This window comes from Platalea leucorodia (genome assembly GCF_965183815.1).
Source record: "Platalea leucorodia genome assembly, chromosome: 5".
Lineage (NCBI taxonomy): Eukaryota > Metazoa > Chordata > Aves > Pelecaniformes > Threskiornithidae > Platalea > Platalea leucorodia.
In genome coordinates this window covers 24833031-24857304 of record NC_138827.1, presented here as the reverse complement: position 1 = coordinate 24857304, position 24274 = coordinate 24833031, and the positions used below count along the sequence as shown (strand labels likewise).

At 42.2% G+C, this 24274-nt stretch overlaps 1 protein-coding gene across 1 annotated transcript in view; it reads left to right on the top strand.

Moving 5' to 3' along the window:
• Positions 1-24047, top strand: part of FGGY (FGGY carbohydrate kinase domain containing) — a gene marked incomplete at both ends in the record, with an annotated part of 137172 nt that extends 113125 nt beyond the window's left edge. Inside the window, 2 exons of the mRNA XM_082312099.1 lie at positions 22968-23029; positions 23966-24047. Coding sequence (XP_082168225.1) covers positions 22968-23029; positions 23966-24047 — 144 coding nt within the window. The remainder of the gene's footprint in view (positions 1-22967; positions 23030-23965) is intronic.
• Between the last annotated feature and the right edge of the window lie 227 nt (positions 24048-24274).

Sequence of the window (24274 nt, the reverse complement as noted above, 5' to 3'; positions counted from 1 at the left end):
TAACTATGAAGGAGATATATTGCAGACAGCGGTTTGAAGTTATGATGGTGCAGGTGAAATGATTCACTCATAACTCTGTACTAAGGAACCTGAAAGAGTTTTGTTTGTGCACTGCTTGATGATGCTTAATTTAATGAACGTCTCCTCTCAGTTGTCTAAGGAAGTTGTTGAGTGGTGTAGCATAGAGGATGAAATCAAATAACAAAACCCACAGATAAGACAAGGTTTATAAAGATCAGCCAGGAAGAACATGTGATATTCAGTGTATTCACCTCCTAACAATGAAAATGTCACACACTGCCATGAATGTAAAGAAGTTCTTGAGTGCAACAGTTAGTCCACAACCTTGGGAATGGACCAACTGGCAATTGTGAATAGACAACATTTCATAAGAACACCCATAAATAGTACTGGGACATACTCAACATTTCTGCTGACAGAACTGGAGGGGATTAGGCTATTTCCATTTCTGGATGGCAGTCTCTTGTGTAATTTTATTCCACTTATTTCAATGGACGTGCTTCAGTTGATGATCTGATCCTCTATTCCTCTTCCAAAGCATTACCTGTCAGGTCATGGATTGAAATTAATACAAGCGTCTTGCTGATTTCCATATTTTCAAAAGCAAGAACCGAGTGAAAGACCAGGGAGGGGATAGTTTTTTCCTTAGACTGGTAATAACTTGGGAAATCAAAAGAGGAAATAAAGTGACTTCTCCGTGTTGAGTTAGGGAATGTTGCCTTCCCTCATCTCATTAAAAATTTAAAGCACTCTTGTTTTTGATCAGGGTGAATTAGTAATTAAGTGCTATAATCAACTTGTGTAAACATAATATTGAAGGAGAGCAGTAAATTAATCATTTCGTTGGCTTGCCTTACCCAATTAATGCACCTTTTAGTAAAGGCTTCCCTGCCGTGTTGGGATGGTTTTTTTTCCTCCTGTTCCCTTAATCAGAGGATTTTGGAAAGGCAGAGGAAGGAGATGGTTGTTCTTAGGCACCATGCTGTACACAAGGAGTGTGTTAAGGTGCTGTGATCTTGCCTTCCTTTTCTTCAAAAGCTCCAAATTTGTACACGTACAGTTTGAGCCCAGGGTTTAGCAGAGACCATACTTGGGCAAGGCTGGGTGACAGCTTTTGGTTTTCCAAGTAGTGTTTTGGCTGGGTATGGCCTCTTCATCTAAATGATTTTTAAAAAATTCCTTCCTGGATGTGTATATCATCAGTCTCAGTTGACAGGACGTGTGCTCCATAAAAAAAAAGACTTTAAATTTCAGTGCATAGCTTATATACCTACTGTTAGAGACAGTATTCTACTGGTAAAAAGAGCTGAATCTTCACAGTCCTTTCATGTGTTGTTCTCTCACTTGTGATTGGCAGCGAAGTTATCAAGGGATGTCATGGACAGTTCATGATGCGGACTCTTCTGCTTGCTAAGAACCAAACTGTTTTCCATGTAAGCAGCTAAGATCTTCGATGATTGTGGAGTATATTTGCAACTAACCAGGCCTGGACTCAAAGCAGTAACTTGGCAGTAGAAGAACTCTATCTCTTTACCTCTTTCCTTGGTGTTTTGACACTGAAATACATCTTTGCCTAACTGAAAGGTGGTTTTTTTCTTGCATAATAAAGTTAGATTCAATATGGTATGCATGAAACCACCAAGATACTGGCAATGCCTCTGGCTTTTGTATAGAGTCAGCTGCCTTCTTACCAGAAATCTTTAGAGAAATATAGATGAGAGAGAGAAATTAAAAGGCAGTGATTTGATGGCTACTGTCCAGTTCCTTGTGGCCTAGTGTTTATGGTACAAAGAGTGCCTTTTTAGTTAGCATATTTTGGCCTTACTGTCAGAAGTCTTTGCAGTAAGGGTAAAAAGCAGATGAATCACAACTACTCTTTTGCCCTAAGGATGATACTTCTGTATTAATGCTGAGAAATATAAATGCTTGTCTGTCTCTGCCAAGCCCAGAATGAGCTCTCAATCAGTTTGAAAGTGTGATTCCCCCCCCCCCCCATTTTTCAAGCTGCAATAATTATATAGAAGCATTTCTACTTTCTTTCAGCTGACTTCAGTGGATGGTATTTCCATATGGTTGGAAATCCTCTCTTGGTGGGAGTTAAATCACACATAGAAGCACCACTGCTTAGAGAGTCAAACAGCTGAGATGTGGCTGTAGCTGGTAGCACGATGCTTTCACAAAAGTGCTAAGAAAAGTACCCTCTGTCTTGTTGCTGTTTACTGACATGTGATATGGGTTGACATCTGTTGCCCTTCTCATTTGAGGACTGTTTGCTTTACTAACTTTAACATTTCCACATTGCTATGCTGTTGAAGTGCAGATACACAAATCTCCTTGGAGTCCCCAAGGTCCTTTTATGAGAAGCAGAGCTGCCATCATTTGATATCATCGTGCTGGCTGCCTTTTATATTGGAGTTGAGAGAAATAATTCTGTTGCTGTTAAATGTTCTTGGTGGAGTGCAATGTCTAATGCTATATGTTGTCATACGTCTGATATATTATCAGATCGGTACATGCTGTACGGTAGTGTTTGGTTCATTGTCACATTAGATGATTTGTAGTCGTTTTATATCACTTGAAATTATTACAGGTAAAAACTTGTCTAAGAAAACGTCAAAGTTTGTTGTAGCAGTTCATATGGCTACTGAAATGACGGATGATCTTAGTCCATAATCATAATGCAAATTTATGAGTTAATGTAAATCAGTATTGCTCCAGGATTTCAGAGGAGTGACACCAGTTTACTCCAGTGCCCTGATCCAATCAAGCACTTAGGTACATCATCCAACTTTCAAGTAGGCAAGAAGCTCAGTTGAAGATAAGCAGGGCTGCCCGTGTGCTGAAGTACTTTACTGGATCAGAGCCCAAACAGGAATCTGACACACAGTTCACTGGTAGATGACACATCTTGAAATGATAAAGGCTATTACAGCTCTTGCAATTGGTTGATATTATTACCCATTCAGAAACAAGTTGTGGATGCTATAGGTAATAGGATACAAAGGCAGTGTCTTTTGTTAAGTGCTGTCCTTTTGTGGAAACTTAACATGCTCCATTTTAAATGTCATCCAGTACACAAATGTTCAGATTTGGAATTTCTCAGTAACTCTTTAATGACAAGGAAAGGCAGCTGCAGTAAGTCAGTAATATATTGGCTATAACAGAACTACCCATTTACCTTAGCTGAGTATTTGGCACAGAAGTACTAAAGTTGGAGGCAACAATCTCAGAAACCCAGTACTTAAAGATGTGGCCATATTATTTTTCTAAAAGTAGGTGGTTTAATGAAATGGCACACTAATGAAATGAAATGAAACATGGCCTTTTATTTGGGCATTGGTGGAAGGAGATGGGGCACTGTGTGTTGGGTTATCAATGTGACTTGCCTGTTTATTAATTCTGTCTGAGAGTGGTGATAAAGATTTTATTACTTACTTTTTACACTTATAAGGATGGACTGAAAAGGTAATAAAGACCTTTCAGATGCTCAAATGACCAAAGAAATCTATTTAATCCTCTGGCTTTAGGCTGAAGTTGCAGCTGGCTTTGCGCATTGGCATAGCTCCATTGAGTTCACCTGAGTTCTGTATCTTGCGTGCACATACCTGATTATCTTATTAGAAGCAACTATATACATGCAAACACAATCTCTTCTGTCTGTAGGCTCAACACATATATTGTCATGCCTTTTAGCTTTTAATAAACTTGCATCAGCTGATGTTGGCAAAGAATAAGATTTAGTGTTTTGTTAATCTGCAGAAGGTGACTGTTACTAAACCAATGGTATTCTTCTCATCTGTCAGTAAGCTCAAGACCTGGCAAGCAGGAGAAAATACGCTGCCTAGAATAGTTCAGGTTCTGCTGCTGCATATTTTTGTAACAAACCATGAAATGGCCATGGTGGAGTTTGTCTAAGGAGATGTACAATTAGTGGAATTTTTTCAAGCAGATTAAGAGTAAGATCAGCTTGTAGAAGTAGTTTAATAATATCACAACCTTACAGTTTTTCTAGCTTGCTGGCCCTGCCTTTTCTTGAGGAAACCCATAAATATGAGGAAACCATAAATGTGTCTTTATAGTAGCTAGATACTTTCTTTAAAATGTACTGTGATCCATCTCCTTTCTATTTTAAGGACAGATCTTACCCACATACTCAGAGACATAGCTGAAGTCATTTGGACCTTGGACTCCCCTTCTGTCCAGGCCATTTAAGCAGGGAAAAGTGTGATAGCAATATTTTATAGGAAGGATGAGTACAAAGGAGGATGCCGTGGATCCCTTGTAATTGTCAGTAGCCAGTAAGGTCCTTTTCAGAGCATGTCTTGCTTAAATGATGTTCAGGATGTCAAACAAGTTAAAGTCTCTCTGCCCTCACCTCTTCAATAGCTGAGCAGAACAACCTTGAAGTTATGCACTAGAGAATTGGAAACTCAATCTGGCTACATTGTGAGATTAATTTTCCATCTGGGATTTGCACTCTTGCTATGTCAGCGCAGGGGATCAGACTGTTCTGTGGCAAAGCACAAGCATGTAGAGTCACAATGCTAGCTGTCTGAAATGCTTGAGGTTTTTTCACAATAAATTTTTTGAAGGACATTATGATCACTTAGTTGTGGGATTTGATGCCAGTAGTTCGTACCACCAGGACATACTTTTGCCACCCTATATTTGAAGAAGTTTTATAACTTACATGTACTATGTTGTCCTTTCTCTTAAAGATGTCTAGAGGGGTTATTTCTCAAAATTTGCCCTATCCGTATAGGTTAACAAGACTCTGTTTACTATCTAGGCATTTCCAATACATTTCATTTTATTGTGATTAACAGTAAAGACACTTTTCTTTATTCCCTTTCATATAACCATGGATCTGAAATGGTAGAGGAGAGATCCCATAACCTTTATTAGTTTTATTAGCAATAGAAGGCAGTTGCTTTATTAGCATACTGGCTTTCCTCATCCTCAGAATTGGAATCCAGTTCTCATTCTCCTTTTTTTGTTCAGCTAAGTCATAGGTTCTTGTTTCCTTGGTTTCTTAGATAGAGACATATGACAACCATTTCCAACCCTTGCTTTCTTTCTTGTTTTGAAGCAACTTTTCACACTCACTGTGCTTAAACATTTCTGAGGCACAGTTTGATACTAGAAATTGAACAGTGACATGTAGAGAGAATCCATATGAAATTGCTTCATGGCTCTGTTTTGTTTTTATTGGGACAAGTGCTCACGTAATTATTAGCAAGACCATAATTGTCACTCTTGAGTGAAATCTAAGCAGAAGGGCTAACCACCAAGTGGGCATGGAAAAGCATAAGTTGCAGATTTTTGCACAAGATGCTCCTCCAGATAAGGGTTGAAAAACATTAGAAGAACATGAATAAAGAGAACCGCTGTGCCCGTATCTTGCTGTGCCTTGTAAGTGTGTATAAGTAGCAAAAGTGAGTTGGACTGTCGTCCTTCACAAGTGCGCTTTTCAGCTAAGAATAATTTAGAGGGGATGTACTCAATGTGTAGTACTCCTAGGGGTTGCATTCACCAGAGCATTACTAACCTTCAGCACATAAATATATTTCGATGCAGGTAGAGCCTGTTTGTGTGAGCACCTGCTGTAAGTTGCTGTTTCCTGCACAGCTTCCAGATAGTCCTTTCCCCGGCAGAAATTTCGGGGAGGAATGTGAGTGTGGAAGCTCTGATGGGAGCACGTTATTCTGTCAAGGAACCGAGTAAAGTGATGTGGCAACGCAGTCCTCACTAAGCAGAGTGAGGAGTGGTTAGATCTCACCATGTCACTTCTTTCAGAGCTCTGGAAGCATAGGGGACCCTCCAAGGGAAAACACTCTGGAAAACAAACCGATTTCTAATCAATATTTTCTTCTCTGAAGAATCTCTCCAGAGCAAGAGTATGTGTGGAGGGCTGTGCCATCACCAAGCCCAACCTCTCCCTCCCAAAATTGTGAGGTGGAGGATGATAATGTGTCACATTTGGAAGGTCCTTTCATTGCCCAGCCCTGTAGCTCAGAATTGAGTTAAAACACCTTGGATATATTAGGAAAATATTGCTGAGTCTAGCACTTGTGTCAGACTCCTTTTGCTTTCAATATTGAGTTTTGGCTAATTTTCCCAGACTAGCGTCTTCCTCTCTGTTGTCATGAAATCACTAATTTCTGTCAACTCTAGAGTAGTTTAGATATTGAATCCTGTATCTTTAGACTAGACTGGGGGAAGCAGTGCTCGAGTGTCTTACAGCAGATAACTTGGATATGTGTTAGCCTCTAGGTTGGAAGCTGGCACTTAGCTTAGGTGAAAGAGATGAGTAATGGCTCTAAAGATGCTAAGCTGTTTGAAGCCCTTCTGATAAATGGGGTCTTTTTGTGATGAGCTATCCTCACTTTCTTTGACAGGCTGGTATAAAAGCTTTGTATATACAAGCACATTACTCATTATTTACTGGTGGTGGTTGTAAGGTTGTTTAATTTTGCAATAGTCCCATCTAAGGGATGATTCTTGCACTGCATGAAAGGGAGACTAAGCTTTGCTTTCCATTTGCTTTGTGTAACTTTGCCCCTGTGGAAACATTGGATAGCCAGCACATTTGCCATAAAACAGAAAATGCCAGACTTGTGGCTTTCTGGACATGGAAGTTCCACTCATCCCAGAGAAGAACCAGAGGACTGGCATGGAAAGAGAATAAAAGAAACATGAGAAAGAAGATAGGTGTGTTGGAGAATGGGGCTTTTATTTTTTGGCACTAAATCCCCGATACCCCCACCATTGCCCTCTCCCTACTCCCACTCTGATGTTTATTCTTTCCTCTTGTATTTTTGCTGCCTTCTTGTTTGTGCCTCTCTTTTGTTTATTTTTTTCCACTTCTTGTCTGTTGATTCTTCTTCTCCTATTTCATGTTATTCCTCTTCTTTTGTTCTCTCTCCTTCTTTCCCTGCTCTTCCCATATCTCAGTCCCTTACCTGCATCCTCACATAATAAAAAAGCAAAGAGGAAGAGATGGCTTGTGGCTTACTCACTGCTGATCCCTCAGGTCTACTCTCAAGGCTTGTAGGACTTCAGTAAAGCGTTGTGGTGTACCCTCTGTTTTATGGGTACAGCATAGCCACACAGCACTTCTTGGGCTGTGCCAGTGTTCTTGGACTGGAAGAGGAAAGATTTATGATGACATTGATCACAGTGCTAAAATAAACTGCCCTCCCTTAGCCAGAGGAGTACGAGTTTGTAAATGCCAGCGTTTTGTACACAAAATGAAGGACACCAGATAAGGAAGCCAGCTGCCTAGGTTAGCTGTTCAAGATCTGAAAATGGCAAGTCTTTAAAAGCAGAGAGACAGAAAAAGTCATTTATATTAAAACAAACTCTGTCATGAGTCATTTGACTTCTTTTTCTCTTACACACATAGTTTATGTCTCAGGCCTTCTAAGGCCCGAGTAACATCTGATACTCTTTAGACTGAGCCTGCTCTAATAGGAGTAGGTTCCTGCTTCCAGTTACAGTGTACCACTTAGAACTCTATTTAATTTGAGTCTTGTGTTTACAGGCTGCAACTATTACTTATTTGTCATTTTAATGGTAATAGAAAAGATTGTTTGTCTGTGATTCTGTCCCAGCCGTGCTGTTGAAAAGTTCTGTGTTTTCAGCAGCAGGAGAGAAAAAGTGACTCGAGATGGGCTTTGGCTTTTTATCTCATTCATTTTTCTCATGTGGCTTCAGTCATGCAGGTCAGCAGGCACGAGTGGGGAGGCAGGTCCCTCGCCATCCCTCCCAACCACTGCCTCAGTCTAACAACATCAGCAGAGCATTGCTCCACATTTCTCACACAGTTTGCATATGAGCTGCATGTGATTTTTCTTCCCTTCTACTTTAAAAGAGATAACAAGAAGTGTACACTGTCTGAAAAATACAGCTTTGCCTTTTTTGCCCTTTTTTCTTACTTTGGTCCTCTTCCTTTCCTTCATCTCCTCCCTTTTGCTCCCAGGTTTTTGTTTAAATATTTTTACCAAGTGCTTCAGGTGTGAAAATAGTTAATTGCAGCTAGAAAATATGAAAGGTGTATGAATTCTTTAAGTCTCACTAACTGCTTGTGCCAAGGCCTATATAGACCTGAAAGGGGAAAGTGAAGCACAGCCGAAGGTCGGAAAAAATTAGGGGGGGAAAGGGTTCGGACACCCCAGCCAGCTTCCCCGGGCAAGGATAACCCTCAGGACCTGCTGCTAGAAGTGACTGCGCCTTAATTAAGCAGCATGACTCTTGTTCCCCCTAGTGGCTAATTACACAGGATGCGTTTCACACGAGCATTGCATTTAGCTGCCTTTCCACTTCCCTGCCTAATTTTCCCCCCATCCACATTTTTTGCTATGTTTTGTAACTTTCTCGGTTTCTCCGAATGATGGCATTTTGACATTCGATTGTGACTTCAGGAAGCAGGAAAATGTGCTATGGATAGGTAATACCTTATATCTGCAACACAGCAATAGGATTTAGGGTTTGAGAGGGTTTTGCACATATTCCACCCACGCACGCTGGATTTTTTCTGCAGCATTAGGGGTAAGGGTTAAGGAAGAAGGGCTTTTATTTGTGTATCAGCATCCCTGTTCGTATTGTAACTCCTCGAGTATGAACAGATAGGCATGTCCAGAAATGTTAGACACGTCAAATCAGCAGGCTTGTTTAATGTCCTTGAGATAAGAACTGAATTGCCTGGCTTTACAGATCAAACAAATACTATGTAAAATGTAGTGTAGTATTTCTTAGTGACAGAGGAAAAAAAACCTTGTATTTTCCCATGCAGTTCTTATTAGCAGCCTGGCAATGGGAGATAATGCATGTATTGGGTGAAACTCATTGGCTGTCCTAGTTCAAATCTAACATAAACCATTGTAGTATCAAGTTCTTCTGAGGTTAACTTGGTATAAATAAAAGCAGAATTTTGCCATGAGAACAAAATGTGTGTTACCTAACTCAAGAGTCAGAGTACATGGGCTTTATTCCCAGCTTTGCCACTGTGTCGGTGACTTTGGGCAAGTTGTTTAACTTTGTTCTTCATCCAACTGATTTGTGAAGCAGATCTAGTGATGTTTAAGTACTTCATAGGCTGGTTTTATAGGTATATTGAAGGTGATAGAATGAAAAATGCAAAGAAAATGAATGATGATACTAATGATGTTGCTCTGGTGGATTAAAATAAGTAAGAATGGAAAGGGCGGTAGACTGACAACCCAGCTGCATATAATTGGAAAATCTTTTGACCTCTGCACAGGAAAACAAAAGCTTACTTTAGAACTGCAACCAGTTTATTATGTGTGGGAATTTTCATTGCTATATGTATAATATGAAAGATGGTGGATATAGTGTGACATGAATACAACTCAGAAGTTGATATCAATTTTTAACATTTAGAGCATTCATGACTTTTAAATGTTATATTATACATTTACAATGAAATGCATTTCACATGCAGAATTCTTGTTTTTAGAAAATACTTGGGCAGCAAAGGGAGACCACATCCTTTAAAGCACAAATTCACTCATGGCTTGTATTGGCAATTCCTTAGGAACAACAAAGGCTAATTGAAGATCAGCATTTTCATTTACAGGCTTGTAGCAGTAGACATCTAATGCTGTATCTAACATGTAACTGAGAGACTGGGTGTTCTTTTTGCTCAAGTATGGAACCTTCTAAACTGCAGTTGCAGACGTTTGCTGGAGACTTCTGAAAATCAGATGTTATCCTTTTTTGACTGCAGTGTGATCAGGATTAGCAGAAACAACAGATGCATCTTGCATTGCTGAGCGTTTTTTGATTTGCATCTGAAACTGGTTTGTGACAGGTCAGTAACCCAATGAATGTAATGTAAAACATTCAACAGGATAAGACCTCCTTGTTAGAACTGTATCCTTTTTCTTGCATGTCTGGGTTGTATTTTTTTTAATTAAGTTACTGAGTTGTAGAATGGCCTGCATTCCTTCTATTCCTGTAAAAATGAAATGACTGACAGCTTTTCAGTTGCACATGATCCTACCATTTATTAGAAGAGGAAGAGGCAGGATAGGATCCTACCAAATTTTTCACGTATTATATATAGAGAAGAGACTGTTGAGCATGAGATAACCGCATCCTATCAAGCAGTCTGTTACTGATCTAGTCTGATTTTATATAGATCTGCACAAATTAATCTAAGACCAAAAACCAAGCCAGAGCAGAACAATGGGTAAGTGCATTTAGAAAAGTTGTATAGTAAAATTAAGACTTTCATCAGATAAAAGTAATTTAATTTCCCTCCTCTCGTTCTATACTTGTCACAGCCAAAGAAATACCTTTGAAGAAAAACTAGCTTTTTTTAAGATTTGCTATATTAAGCAATTTCCAAAGTACAAAATTGTTGCTAATGGAAAAGCGAAACAAATCTGGGATTTTGAGCTAGTGCAGTATTCGTGCAAGTAATTAGCCTGTACAAAAGGAGCATTCATCTTGAAATGACAGATAAGCGCTAAGGACAGGATTGAAAACTGTAAATATGTTAGCACTTTAAGCGAGAGCACAGCTTCAGCACTTGTTAGACTCATCAGCTGCTGTAAACAATATGGATCTTTGAAATGATCTCTGCTGAGATCTCAGCACATTAGATAATTATATAGTTGTTCATTTTTGCTGCTTCTATTTTGTTTTTTCTTTCAGAAAGTACTTTCTGCAAAGAATAGGTCTGTGGTGCTGCCAGCACACACACTTATCTTTCTCCATGAGTAGACCCAGTGAGGGCTGCAGAGTCACTGTGGGGAGTAAAGAACAAGTCTGCAGAGCTGGGCTCTGCCTTTCCCGATTTATGCACAAGTGAGGAACAGTATGTGCAGCTGCAGTACAACTTTCCTCTCGTGGCTGTGCCTCTACCCAAGACTAGGAAGGGCTCTTTGAGGTCATCCAGGCTCAGTTCACAGTTAGGATGCTTCTTCAAGTACAATTTTAAAAGGCAGGCTGTTCAGGTGGTGGTGGTGGTAGCAGTTTCTCTTCTGTAGCATTGTGAAGGGTTAACAGGGACTGAGCTGCAACAATGGAGGGTTTCATGTTGTGAAAACTGTATACAATAGAAATTAATTTGAAACCAATAAATCCGCTTTGCAAAGGACACTCTAAAAAGCTTGCATACCACGATAACTCGCAAACACTTACTGACCTCGCTGAGGGTCTGATTGGTGACCTACAAGTGAAAAGCTCCATGAGCCATTTGAGTCTCTGCTATTCATCTTTTCTCTCAGCTTGCTGTCTTTAAATGAAAGGCCAGATCCTCAGCAGCAGGAATTGGCTCAATTCTTAGGATCAGCTGAATTGTGAAGCACAAAGTGTTTTTTCTTCAGTTGTGTCCCACATTGGCTAGATTTCCCTCCTAAGTGTTTGACATTAATCTAGTGGTGTTATTGATTCCCATGGAATATATGAGAAACTGAGGTGCAGAATGCTTGCATGACTTGTCCAAGATTAAAATTCAGGTGCTGGCATGTCCGATTGCCCTCCTTACAGGCACAGAAGTTGTGCTGGGAAGAGCTTTCCCCCATAAGCACTTCAGGAGCAGTGGGTTAGAAACTTCTCATTAAAGTGAGGGAAGGGGCAAGGTTTGCTTGCAAATAGCAGCCACAAGGTGCAGCTCACTGGGGGCTTCTTAAAAAATGGGAAATGGGGTAGGACAGCAAAGTAAAAGTAGGAATGGTGACCGGCTGGGTGTTGTAAGGTGAGAATGTCCCTCTGGAGGGATTCAGTGCTCTTCGCCTTTCCCAGAGGTAAAAAGGACAGCTTACAAACAAGCTCACCAGCCTTCCCACCTGGCCAAAATTTGGGGGTGGGAAGGTAGAGTCTGTCTAGTGTGGTCCCCTCTGCAAGATCTCTACTTTCAAGATAACCCCTGGGGCAGGACGGTGCTATATTAGATCTCAGGCTGTGAGCCAGCCGAACTCTGCTACCACTTGATGACTCACTCACATGCTAACTGCACTTTTAATTCTAACTGGTGTGTTTTCAGACAGAACCGGCTATTGTTTTGGGCACAGTCAATTATAAAATGTGCTCTTTTTCTATTTGCCAAATGAATACAAATGCTTTCTTAGAAGGTCTCCTAAGGAAAAAGATGCCTCAGATACCTCTAAAAATTCCTGCTGGCAATGCTGGGTGGCAGGTTTAGATTTGCTCATTAAAAGAGATTATGTAACATTACTGTAATCAAAGGCTCTTTTATGGCTCTGGGGCAGGTGGGGATTAATAGCCCTTGTTTTTGGTTTTGTATAGAAAAATGTCAGGCCTGACAGCTAGAGTAGTGATGAGGGTAACTTTTGACATTTACCAACAAGAATAGTTTCTTCCTGATGAATTTGTGTAAGTTGGCACATACAGGTTTTTCTATGCAATAAATGTAATTGCAATACACAGAGAGGTTGTGCATATAAAAAGGTTCCTACTTACAGAGAAGTTTTAATGCTAAAGGAGAACTGTATTTACCATTTCCCAATGGCTTCCAGGAGGTACAAGCCAAACTTTTTAGGAGCAAGGGGAGCAGAACACCTATTTTGATGTGACTATTACAGTTTCTGTGTCCACAGGAATCCCACAGTTCAGGCTGGGATTCTCCCTTGCTGCTGTTAGAGCACATTTGGCAACGGACTGGCCATCCCATCCATCAGACCAGGCTTCTCAGGTTTTTAAGGAATCAAGAGCTTTCTAAAATTTTGTAGCAATATGTATCCAGCATTTAAAGTGCTTTTTAGGAACAGCAGTCATCTTAAAGGACAGTTTTAATGGCTGAAGAGCAAATGAGAGCAGCTTCTCATCCCTGGCTGTCTCTGATTTTCAGGCCTAGAGAAGAGAGGGTGCCCCTGTTTTTAACAAAACCAGATAATGTCATCAGCTGATCAGTGTGCCTTGCTTCAGCTCTCACTCAGTTTAGTCACTTGTAGCCTCTAATTTGGGAAAGGAAAATACTTTCTGGAACAGTGTGCTAGAAAAGGTTGCTAACTCCTTTTCTGTAGTAATCACGGCAAGGAAACCAAATGCCCTCTGCCATAGACAGCTATCTTCTCTGTACTGTGCTTCACAAGGAGAAACGGCTATGCAGTCCAGTTCTAAACTCTAAACAGATTTCTCATTTCTTCTAGGTTTTACTCTCTGCCCACCGCATATTGGATATCTATAAAATATCAGTTTTCTCTTAAGTGATATGTTAATTTTTTGTTGGAGATAGGATGTCTGCAAGGTTACCAGCAAGGTTCTCTTCATATTTGAATGTGGTTTTACTCTCTGTTTTAACATCTCAACCTTCTACTGGTGTACAGTAGTGAAATACTTTTTTTTTTTTTTTTTAAAGGTCTCATTTTTTATGAGCCCCTGTCCAGGGTAATTTCCCAAATGCAGTCCAGATTGGGTAAAATGTAAGCATATTTCTGAGGTATAGTTTTTTTTATAGTAAATCACACATCAGATTAACTAGATAAAAAATAATCCCAAATCAAAACTCACAGCACAGATTTCCCTCATTAACCTCAGGTAGACACTGGAGCATGGCAAAGAATATATTTGAAAGAGGAGGGGAAAAGGAAAGTCGTCTCAGCCGGTGTTGGAAAGAATAATTAGATGGAGAAAAGTGAATTGTTGCTAATAGTTTCATTTTCTTGATGGAATAACCCTAAAGCAAAGTGTAGGCAGAAGTTGTTTTTATGACAAAATCCCAGCTAGATACCCCAAAAATGTTAAAACCCACCAAGTGGGGAAATGAACAGAGAGACGTGTGCAGATTAATTAGATCGAAAAAATGTTTTGACAGCATAAGTGAACATATGGAAAGAATTGAGAGAACCCGATCCAGCTCCCCATGTGTAAATGATGCCTTAGCCATAGCTCATAAAGCAAATACAGATGCAAAAAAAAAAAAAAAAAAAAAAAAAGGCAAAAAAGCCCCTTTCCTATCCTCTCCCCCCAGTAAACCCCAGTCCATTGCCAGATGGCAAATAAAAGTTTGAACTCAATGACTAAACGCAAGGAAAGCTGTATGTTCAGCATGAATGTGAAAAGAAATCAGCTGAATAAATCTGAATTTTGCACCTTAAAGGAAGTGGTGCAGTTTAACTAAATATTGTGTCAAGTACACAGCCGAGTGTCAGGATATCCTGTGCGGATGCAACTTCTCTGTTTTGCCCTCCCTTGTCCAAATGACTCCTCCTGCGTTCTATCCAGCTCATTTCTTTTGTTGTGCAAGTTAGTGTGGAAGCACACACCTGCCCTGCCTGCCCTGAAGGTTTTACCACCTAAAATTGAGGGTAAAAGCATTAGGACAGATACTGCAAGCAGAGGGTGAGAAGGGAGCCAGAGAAGCAAAATAACTTGTTCCAGGTTGGGCAGAAGAGTGGCACTCCCAGGCTTGGTTTACTCCATCGCCAGCAGTGATGAGTATGGAGAGGGCTGATTTAGCTTTTAGCTATAGTGCAGTCCCCTGCATTGGGATCTGATGTAGGAATCTGCTCTCTTGGCTCCCAGGTGAGCTTCCTTTCTGTTAAACAGAGCTGCCTGTCAGCATAACGTTTCCAAGCCTAAAAAGTGGGTTAAATCAATATATTTTCATGTGGTTTATATGGACAAACCTTCTTAGTCTATTGTAACAGCGATGCTGTGTGTGATTAACAGATTTATTCCACCTCAGAAGGGGGTGAGGGAAATGTACTGTCTGTCCCAGTTGGTGATGTAGTCAGGGAGCCTCCCCTTTGGTAATGAAGCTGCCAGCTGTGGCATCGCCACCCACAGCACGGGACCCGCGAGGAAGCAGAGTGGGCCCCAGGTTGCGGCAATCAGCCTGATGGGCAGGCTGGGCAGACCTCCGTGCTGCTGTGATTGCATCTAATCGGTATCTGTGCTAGCCGTATTAAAGCTATCTTGGATCTTCATACACAGACATTGTAAAGTAGACATACGCTTCATGAATAATCTATACAAGCTCATGTTGGGGTAAGTGCAGCTAAACCGTGCCCCCCAGCTCTGGTGCAGACTGCTTAGATGTTGCCCACAGACTGTTGATTCATGGCACCCAGTGCCAGCAATCTGTGAAACTGAAACAGGAGCTAAACACTTGGGGTCTTTCCATTGCCTGGGTAAGCTGAAACCCCTGCTAAGCTGTCAAGTTTGCATCCAAGCAGCTTTGGGCACTAAGAGGTGCCAGCAATGGAGCCCTCACAAAGCAAACTGCTTAATTATTTGATAGTCAAAGGCAACTCGGGGGAGCGCAGAGTCAAATCAACAACAAACCAACCTATATTTAGTAGCAGTGTGGCTGGACCTTAGACCCAAACATAGTTTCCAGCTGATAGATGATGTGGCAATCATAGCTGACCCTCATCCCATTCTAAATTTGGTCTGCAGAATAAGTAATTAATATCATCGCTAGCATGACAAGCCACCCTTGACAGCAGCTGCATTGCCACTGCTGCTCCTCTTATGGCTTTGTCTGTCGGCTGGCCAGCCTGGCTGAAGCACAAGCTCTCTGTGACACCAAGCTACGGTGGCCACAGTCTGTCTGACACAGTGTAGTCACTGAAGCAGAGTAAAAGTAGGTGCTCTGGAGGTAGAAGTGGTACCGTGGCCTTATCTGCACTTGTCTCTACTGTTATGTGATCTCTTTTCCACTTGTTCTTGTCTCTGATACTAAGGAGTGAAAACCATGCACCTGCAGTACAGGACAGGTCGAGTGATAACGTCCTTTAATGAGGCACGGAGGGCTGCAGTAGGACTGAGACCTCTGTGTACCACCTACAATGCAAAATTAGGGACAAACCTAGAGTTTACAAACTGTGTGTACAAGCCAGATCAAACCTGGGGGAAAACAATGGGTGCAGCCTATTTCAGAGAGAGGTAAATGACACTTAAAAGAGTAAATTACAGTCCCAAATAACTTGGGGAATCTGTTGCAAACTTTCTGAATCCTGATTCATTGCTTGAACCAGAAAACTACCTTGTCTCAGTACTGAGGATCCGTCGCGCTGGCCTCTGTCAACTGAAGCTGGATGGTTTATGAATAGAATAATGCTGGGCTTCTTCTAAGTTACCTGTCTGATTTCCCTCCACCACAGTAACAGTCTTTAATAAACAAATGCATAAAATATTCCTCTAAGATGGGCCAGTGCTGGTATCAAACAGACGGATAGTGAGATTCAAAAGGCCAGTGACTTCCTGGAAGACAGACTTGAACTCAAGTCCTGAGTGTCCTGCTTGCTGGACCTCCATCCTTCCATCCTCTTCTCCCTCCCTCTCTGTAGTCTCACTTACAGACACAGACAGACAGAAACACTCTCGCTCTCTGAGGTTTGATATGAACACAGAAACCTATGTTGGAACAGAGCAAAAGGAAAATACAAGCTTGTGTGAAATTTTCCACCTTTTCACTAAATGTATGAAAGCCAAATTTTCACACTTTGGTCTTAGGTGTGAAATTTTTGCTCAGCTCTAATATTTATCCATAATGTGTTTTAAAACTTGGCTCACTCCATTCAGAATACCACAGAGAATTGAGTTACAGATTCTGGGCTTTGTGCATGCTGCCAAGATCTGCCCCTATAACTCAAACAAATTTAAGGGGGGAAAAAAACCCACTAGAAAAATATTGTATATGGTCCATCACATGCTTTCTTCATGCAGTCATATACCACTAAAAAGTAATGTTCTGCTAGGGCCCTGTTACATAAATACATTCATGTAACTCCTGTAAGCATAGATAAGATGAATTTTGCATCTCCAGGCTATTGAATAAGCAATCCCTAAACAAAAGCCTATAAGAATATAGCAGCCTTGCTTACAATTCTTAGAAAAGTTTAAAAGTATTTCTTGAACATCAGCATTTCAAGAAATCTATTTATTCCCCTCAAATCCAAATATATCTGTGACTGGACTTCTTAAAATTATGTTAGTTAGCATCTCTTAGTCTCAGCTTATGTGTGTGGAATAGCGATGAGTGAGAGAGAGGTTCTTCACTGTTGAACAGTAAAAATTATTATATATAACGTTATTTACTGTATTTTTTATGAGGACTTAGAATTGTAAAGGAAGTCAGTCTGTTAGTTTGAAGGTACTTACACCTGCTGAATTCTGCAAATCAGAACAAATCTGGTGGAGAAGAATATTCCTACATTTCAGTCGATTGTGAATGGGGCAACTTATACATTATTTTCCGCTGGTGCTGGATCTGCGACAGTAGAGCTGTTCAAACACACCAGAGAGTCAAGACTGACGTGAGTGGGAGTCTGGGTAATATTTTCAGGGTAATGAAGGCGAAATTTGCGTTTCCAGGCTCTGTGTGGTTCAGAAGTTGAGACTGACCTTCCACGCATACACTCGTGTCATTCTCAGGAATATATGAAGAAGCATGTCTGCTGGTACAGATTTCTCACTGTGTTTGGCTGTACGAATGGCAGCATTTGATCACTTGGCTCCGCAATAAAAATGAATACAATTTCCTACTTCTGCGTAAGTACTGAGATGAGGTGAATTAACAGCTTCAGATTGGGAAGAAGAAGAGTAAGCTATGCATCTCATTCCAGCTTGTTCTGAGATTCCTGAATTAGTTCTGTTAAAATTTATGATCCAAAACTGGTTTACAGCAGAGTTATTTTTCATCCTTCCCATCATTCGTAGGCCACTCATTTTTGGTGCAACAGAACCATGGCTGTCAGTGGACAAGCCATAAACCAGCAGCATTCACAGAGAAAACTTGCTTAATTTGCATTTGAGTACACCTCTTGGTTTTCACATTGTCTAAGGATCCTTCTTCCAAGTAGCTGGCACACTGTTGCTGTAACTGGAGCATGGTATACCCCCGCAATTTGGTGAGCTTTGCTGTATGCTTTTGTACATGCAGGCCAAATGCTTTCAGCCACTGAAATTGTACAGTAAAACCTTAGATGGTATGTGGTTGTTTTCACTGTTAATAACTACGCTAGGTAAAAGTCCAAAGATTTCTTGGGATTATCAAAACAAGTAAGTGGGGAGAACACAGCTGGGAAACTGCATTTGTGCTCAAATGCCTCATCCATTTAACTGTGGATACAATTTTTAAAGTACCTAAATAAAGCAGAAGCCCAAATTTTTAAGGGGACTGGTGTTCCCAGCTGATTAATTTCAATGGGATTTAGTTACTTGACTTCCTTACCTAAGGCTGACATCCCTACATCTGATTTCTCATTTGATTTGTGCTTTTAAGAGGCTACATCCCATTAATTTTCAGTAATATTCAGTCACATAAGTCTTTGAGTCACTACTGAAAATCAGACTTAGGGACTATTCCCAAGTGGGATGATCTTCGTTGGCTCCCTTTGTAGTCCCAAGGGAGATGGGCCCCTCTTGTGGGATGAGCAGGATCATGCTGGGTGCTCTGAGACAGCCCTTGCAGGAGCCCATTGTCTAGGGAATCAGAGAAGCTCCGTCTCCTGATCTAAAGATAGCCCCCATAAGCACCTCCTGTGGGCTCCTGATGCCAGGCTGACATGCTTTCCCTGGTGCCTCCTGGCGTGACAGAGTTGCTTGCTGCACTGCGGCTGCCACACAGCGTTAAAAGCCTTTTCCTTTCCATTATTAAAGGGGCAGCGGTTGAAATTCTTAGCTTTTATGTGCTGTGTCCAAATAGGGTTTCCCTAGGAGATAGGTTTTCCCCTGGGTTCCAAATAGGGTTTTTGTGGGAGACCTACTGCCTTTTGAGGCTACCCTGGTGTCTTAAACTTATCCCCTGCCCCAGATCATGCTGAAGAGCAGAATTCAGCCACCAGTACTGAATGAGTTTGAATGACTACTGACCTTCCCAGCTGGATTGCCCTTCCAGCAGCAAAATGGCACCTTGTTCTGAAGTCTTGGTGGGCTTTGGAGAATTTGGTCCCCTGGGCCTGTGCTCCTTCTGTCCCGGGCACGGTAACCCTGTTTGACTAACTCTCTCCATGGTAAGCAGAATGTTTACTGGCTTGTATCTGTCTCAGCTTTGACACTCTAACAAAAGGTTAGAAATCATGAATGCATCCCTTTATTTCTGCTCCACAGTGCCTCTCTTTTTTTCTGTGTAAACCCTTCACTTGCCTCTTGCCCAGCCTTTAGAAATGATGATCAAATGCGAACTTTCAGGGTTTATTTATAGCATAGCCTTTATGGAAAGAGAGAAAAGAAATGATTAAAAAGCAATTTTACAAAATATTTTGTTTTAAGAGAGAATTCATTGTGTTTAAATCACTGTATTCATTGTACTGTCTAGACTGGCAAACAAAGAAGATAGAGCGTCATTCAAATTAAGACTGTGAAATTCTTAGTGACTGGAATTATGGATTTGGATGTCAACCCTCAAACAAACTATTTCTGAACAGCAGTATTATCACTTTGCTATATTTAAGGCTTTGTTGGAGACAGAGCAGTGCACAAGGTTGATCTGATTCAGTAATGCGATTCTAATGTTCCTTTGTTTCCAATTTCATTATAAATTCATATTTTCAATGTTCTGTTCCTCTTTGTCCCCAGAAAATTGTTGAAAAGACTCTCCTTTGGGAGTAAAGTTTTTGTTCAAACTAACAATGGCCGAACTGACTTTAAAAAACAAAAAAACACACAACCGAAATGCAAATTAGGAGAGGGAGTTCATTTAGGATATTTTGAGCAACGTAGATTGAGTGAGTTGTTGAAAATTGCTGGCTGTCTATTTTTTTTAAATGTTATTCCACATTCCCGTGGTAGTTGCTGTGAGACCTTAATGCTGTGGATTCTCAAAGATCTATGTATTTTCAGTAGATTTAAAAACACAAAAGTATTTTACCTGATAAACTGGAAAGACATGGCATCTTCCTCCTTAGCTAAACGCGGATAGATGGGTAAACCAGCAGAAGATAAGCAGCAGTGTTCCCTAGTTTACATCAGGGCTTGAAGGACTGGTTTTCCTTTAGGGACCTCTCCAGCCTGTCCTGCTGCCAGCCCCATCCTAGAATCAGAATCATTTAGGTTGGAAAAGACCCTTAAGATCATCAAGTCCAACCATAAACTCGGAGCAGTGGCTCCCTCCCCGGCTGCCTGTGAGAGGATGGGGCCTCTGTGCCAGCAGTTTCAGGTTTGGGGAGACGTCACAGGGAGTGTTAGGAGGCTTTCACCAGCCCTGTGGAGACTTGGTTTCACCCTTTGAAGTCCGCTGCTGCGAAGTGCTTGGTCTGAAAGCTGGAGTGTCGCAGGTGCCCCGTGTGGTGTTGGGCCTCAGCAGGGTGGCAGAGGCACAGGTGGGGAGCAAGGGGACGTGCAGGAGGGAGCCCGAGGCAGGGCCGGGGCTGCGGGGGCCGGCGGGACAGCCGTGCTGGGCAAGGCTGCCCTCACACCTTCCACGCCTGCTGGAGTCAGCGCTGGTGTCTGTTCTCTCTTGAACCAGCCTGGGGAGACCTGTAGTTAGATGAGTAACAGCGTAAAAATAAAACCTGTCTGAAGATATGTTTATCTCAAAAGGCTGGCATATTTCCCAAAGAAGCAGCAATGCATTTTTCAGCACTGGAAGTTGTAAGAGGCCCCAGAGTAAAGCAGAACAGGAGCGTGTAGAATACTTACGGCAGAAGCAGAACGCGTCCTGGGAACGGCACTGTCTGTGTCCTCTTCTCTTAACCCTGCCCAGAACGGGGCAGCGGCAGGCAGAGCCTGCGTGTGCGGAGAGCAGGTGGATGGCAAAGGTTAGCCCTCCCTTTCATTTTTTTTACACCTGAGGAAAAAAATGGATTTGTCTGAGATGTTTAGACTCTTTAGATGTCTTGGGTTTATTTTTGTGCAGTATCTCCAAGGCAATTCAAAAAGAGATGTAAAGCGAGGAGCAGAAAGCAAGGCGACTCTTGCCATTAGTGAGAGTGCTTCAAGGGGCTTTGCCTTTGCCTTACATTTTCTGTAAGACATGAAACTATCTGGAAAAGCAGTACTGGTTGTAACAGAGGGAATTGTCTTTTACTTTGAGAGTTTTTTTTCTGTGTGTTCATTCATTGTTTTGGGTAGCCTCTACATCCAGCTGGCCACGTAAGGGAGTTGTAAAAGATAGACTGTTGTAAACAGGAACAATGCTTGAGCAAGTATCTCCTGTTAAAGAACAGGGAATAAATGCCCATTTCTCTTACTGGGAAAGATGTCAACCTCTCCATGCCAGTATTTTAATCTGGCTGGTGTGCAGAGTCTTTGTGCCAGCAGGCTCACATGTCCCAGAGAAAAGAACACACTATCTCACTGTAAGTGTTATTTCAAGGGTGTTTCTTGGGGAATCAAAGTCCAATCAACTTCTGCACATAGGAAAGAGTATAGGCGTATGAGTGCCCAGAAATACTCCCTGCTGTTTTATCAGAAGCACGGACAGAGTAAATCCTGAGTGCACCATCACTGGCAGTGGTTTTTATTTTGGTGGAGCCACGATCTCATGCAGTATTAACTGCCTGAAATCGACAAATGTAGAAAGCAGGTGTTCCACATTCTAGCAGCACGCTTGGACTGGCAGTATGAAAGGACATGTTGATGCTGAAGGGTGAAGCAAACACGCCCAGAACATGGCAGGTAATGCTGCAGGTTCAGCCAGCCAGGCAGGGCTAGGGACCGCCTGCTGCTCTGGCACACGGGTGGCATCCCAGGCACTTTGTGCCTAGCTGTGCATGGGAGAAAGAGTACCTGCTGGCTTAACAGGCAGCCCGCTTACAGGCTGGCATTTAGGTCATGATCAGATTTCTTTAACACAGGGGAAATGGGAAACCAGAAGATGTAAGGCCTTCTGATCATCTTGCTTATCCTCAGAGCCTCCCTGCCTGTCCTGGGCCAGTGAAACTGTGCTTAAGTTCCTCATCTACGTTGTAAAGTTCTAGGAGATCCTCAGCTGTAAAATGCTGGATTAGTTGGAAGCAAAGATTTTACTACAGCAGATATTACAGCCTATAAAATCATCCAACCCTTTTAAAAATCTAGCCATAGTATTTGACTAGATGGCTTCCAGCAGCAGCACAGTCTGACTGTTCTCCGGAGGTCATTCTGATACTCTCTCAGTGCTGTGCTTTAGGCACTAACATTAAAACAGAGTTAGGGTCCTGCTTAGAAACTCTGAACACTGATAGAGATTTAGTCAGACACTGATTCCTGAATCCCGATCTTTTATGTTTAACACTGTTCCATCTGAAAGCTATTGCTCTAATGCTCCTTGTGAAATAACTTCCACTGTAAACAGCCTGTGCCAGCTGCCTCCACCTTTGCCTGAGAGCTTGATCCTGTATTAACATCAGTGATCAGTGTCTCATTCCAGTAGGATTGCTCAGGAGAATCCGCAGAAAATCAGAATCTCACAGAGATCAGGAAAGGAACCAAATTATTTGGTCCTCTCTTCCACATGGGACTCTGTCCCAGAGACTCCTTCTGCAGGGGATTCTGCGAGATCTCTTCGTCTGACTTTGTTTTGGCCAAAAGCAGAGTAGGATCAAAGTCTTGTCTCTTACACCGTTATACTGGAAGGTGAGGGCAGCTGTGGGCTCCCGAACAGAACTTTGCAGGTTACCTTTAGCTTCTGCAGTGCACTCGAGTCCTCCCTTGCTGCAGGGAATTGATACTTTAAGAATATGATTAAGGGATCTCATGTACAGTATCATTTTATTTGAGAAATCTCCCCTCCGGGGATGCAATGTTTAACATTTCCTTTGGTTAGTGTAAATAATAAAAGATAAGTCTGTTCTGCCTCAGACTCCCAGTAAGAAAGAGGAACAGATTTTGGTTTACTGAGGGGTCTGCAGTACTTTGTTCTCATGACTACTATATAATGGGATTGAACATATTTTATGCCATCTGGCCTGTTTAGCCGAAACAAAATACATCAGTAATGTTCCGATTGGTTTTGAAACATCTTGTTCTTGTCAAAAAGTATTTTAAATCAAAACAGGCTTTTCCAGTTTGTGTTTGTCTTTTACTAGGAGGCCATGGCGAAAATGGGGAAAATTGGGAGAGTCGTGCAGCCTAACCACGAGCATAAAAGGTAATCCTGACTTTTGTGTGTTCGTCCGTGAGAATGTACTGAAGATGAAGTGAAGGTCTGTCTCTTTATAGCTCTGCTTGAATGCAGTAGTATGTATCACCCGGGTTGTTTAAGGATTATGCGCGCATCCCGCTCTAACCTGGCTGAAGGCAGTCGTCGCTGGCGGTGGGGTGTGAGCACCGCAGCCTGCGAGCCTGCCCGTGCCCGCGGCTTGCCTTGGCAAGCAGGCGCCACCGGCAGCGCCAGGGGTGCGGTGAGCGGTGCCGAAGCTGCCAGGAGGTCAAAGCAACCCAAGCTGCATTTCCAAAGTGACTGCAGTTCCCGCCTCGCTGGGGCCTGTGCGTAATTTCACGTCTGCTTCGCCAGCGAGCCGCGTAATCCCTCACGGAACCGGCGCGTGGGGGCGAGGCGAGGGCCCGGGGCGCGCGGGCGCAGCGGGGCCGCTCCCGCCCGCGGCCGCTCCCCGGCGCGGCCCCGCCCGGCGGCGCACGGGCACCCCCTGGCGGCGGCGGCGCGGCGCTGCCCGGGGGCGCGGGGTCCGCCCGCAAACGGCGCTCGGCGGCCCGGGGAGGGGGGCGTTGCACGGGTGGGGGGCCGTGAGAGCTCCTTTACGGAGCCCTGGGGCTCTGGCAGCGGGTGTAAACGGGTAGAAGAGCAGCGAAGCCCCAGTGCCTCCCCACTCCCACCGCGGAGGAAAAACTGTCTGAAAATCAAAGCTGGCCATAGGGTAGACAAAAGGTGTAATTATAACTTGAAATCACTTGTTTGGGTGGAAACTGTGCTCTGGCAGCATGCAGAACTCTGATCCTAGTAAAAGTAGTAATTAGGAAAGAGTCAAAGCTTCTTTGATGCTAAGTGAAGGAAGTAAACATGTCTATTACAGGGGATTTCAATCTTAAAATCTCAGGCTTTGTTGAAATTAACTTTCTTGTACAGATTCTATGACAAGAAATATGAAGTATTTTTGAAACTTGTGGAACATCAGAGAGAGTATCGCTCCATCATGAACAGCTTCTAATCCAGAGTTGTGTAATCTGGGAACAGCAGGGATAACGAATTTCCAGATACTTGTGATGAGGGTAATTTCTTCTTACTGTACTGTCCATGTTAAAACTATACTTTTATTATTTAAAGTGTACATTTTAATTTTTAATGAGAAATAAAATGCACTCACTTCACTGCGAAGCACTGGGTATTTTCTGTCAATAATCCGTACAACGCAGGGACAAGGAATAATCATTTGCT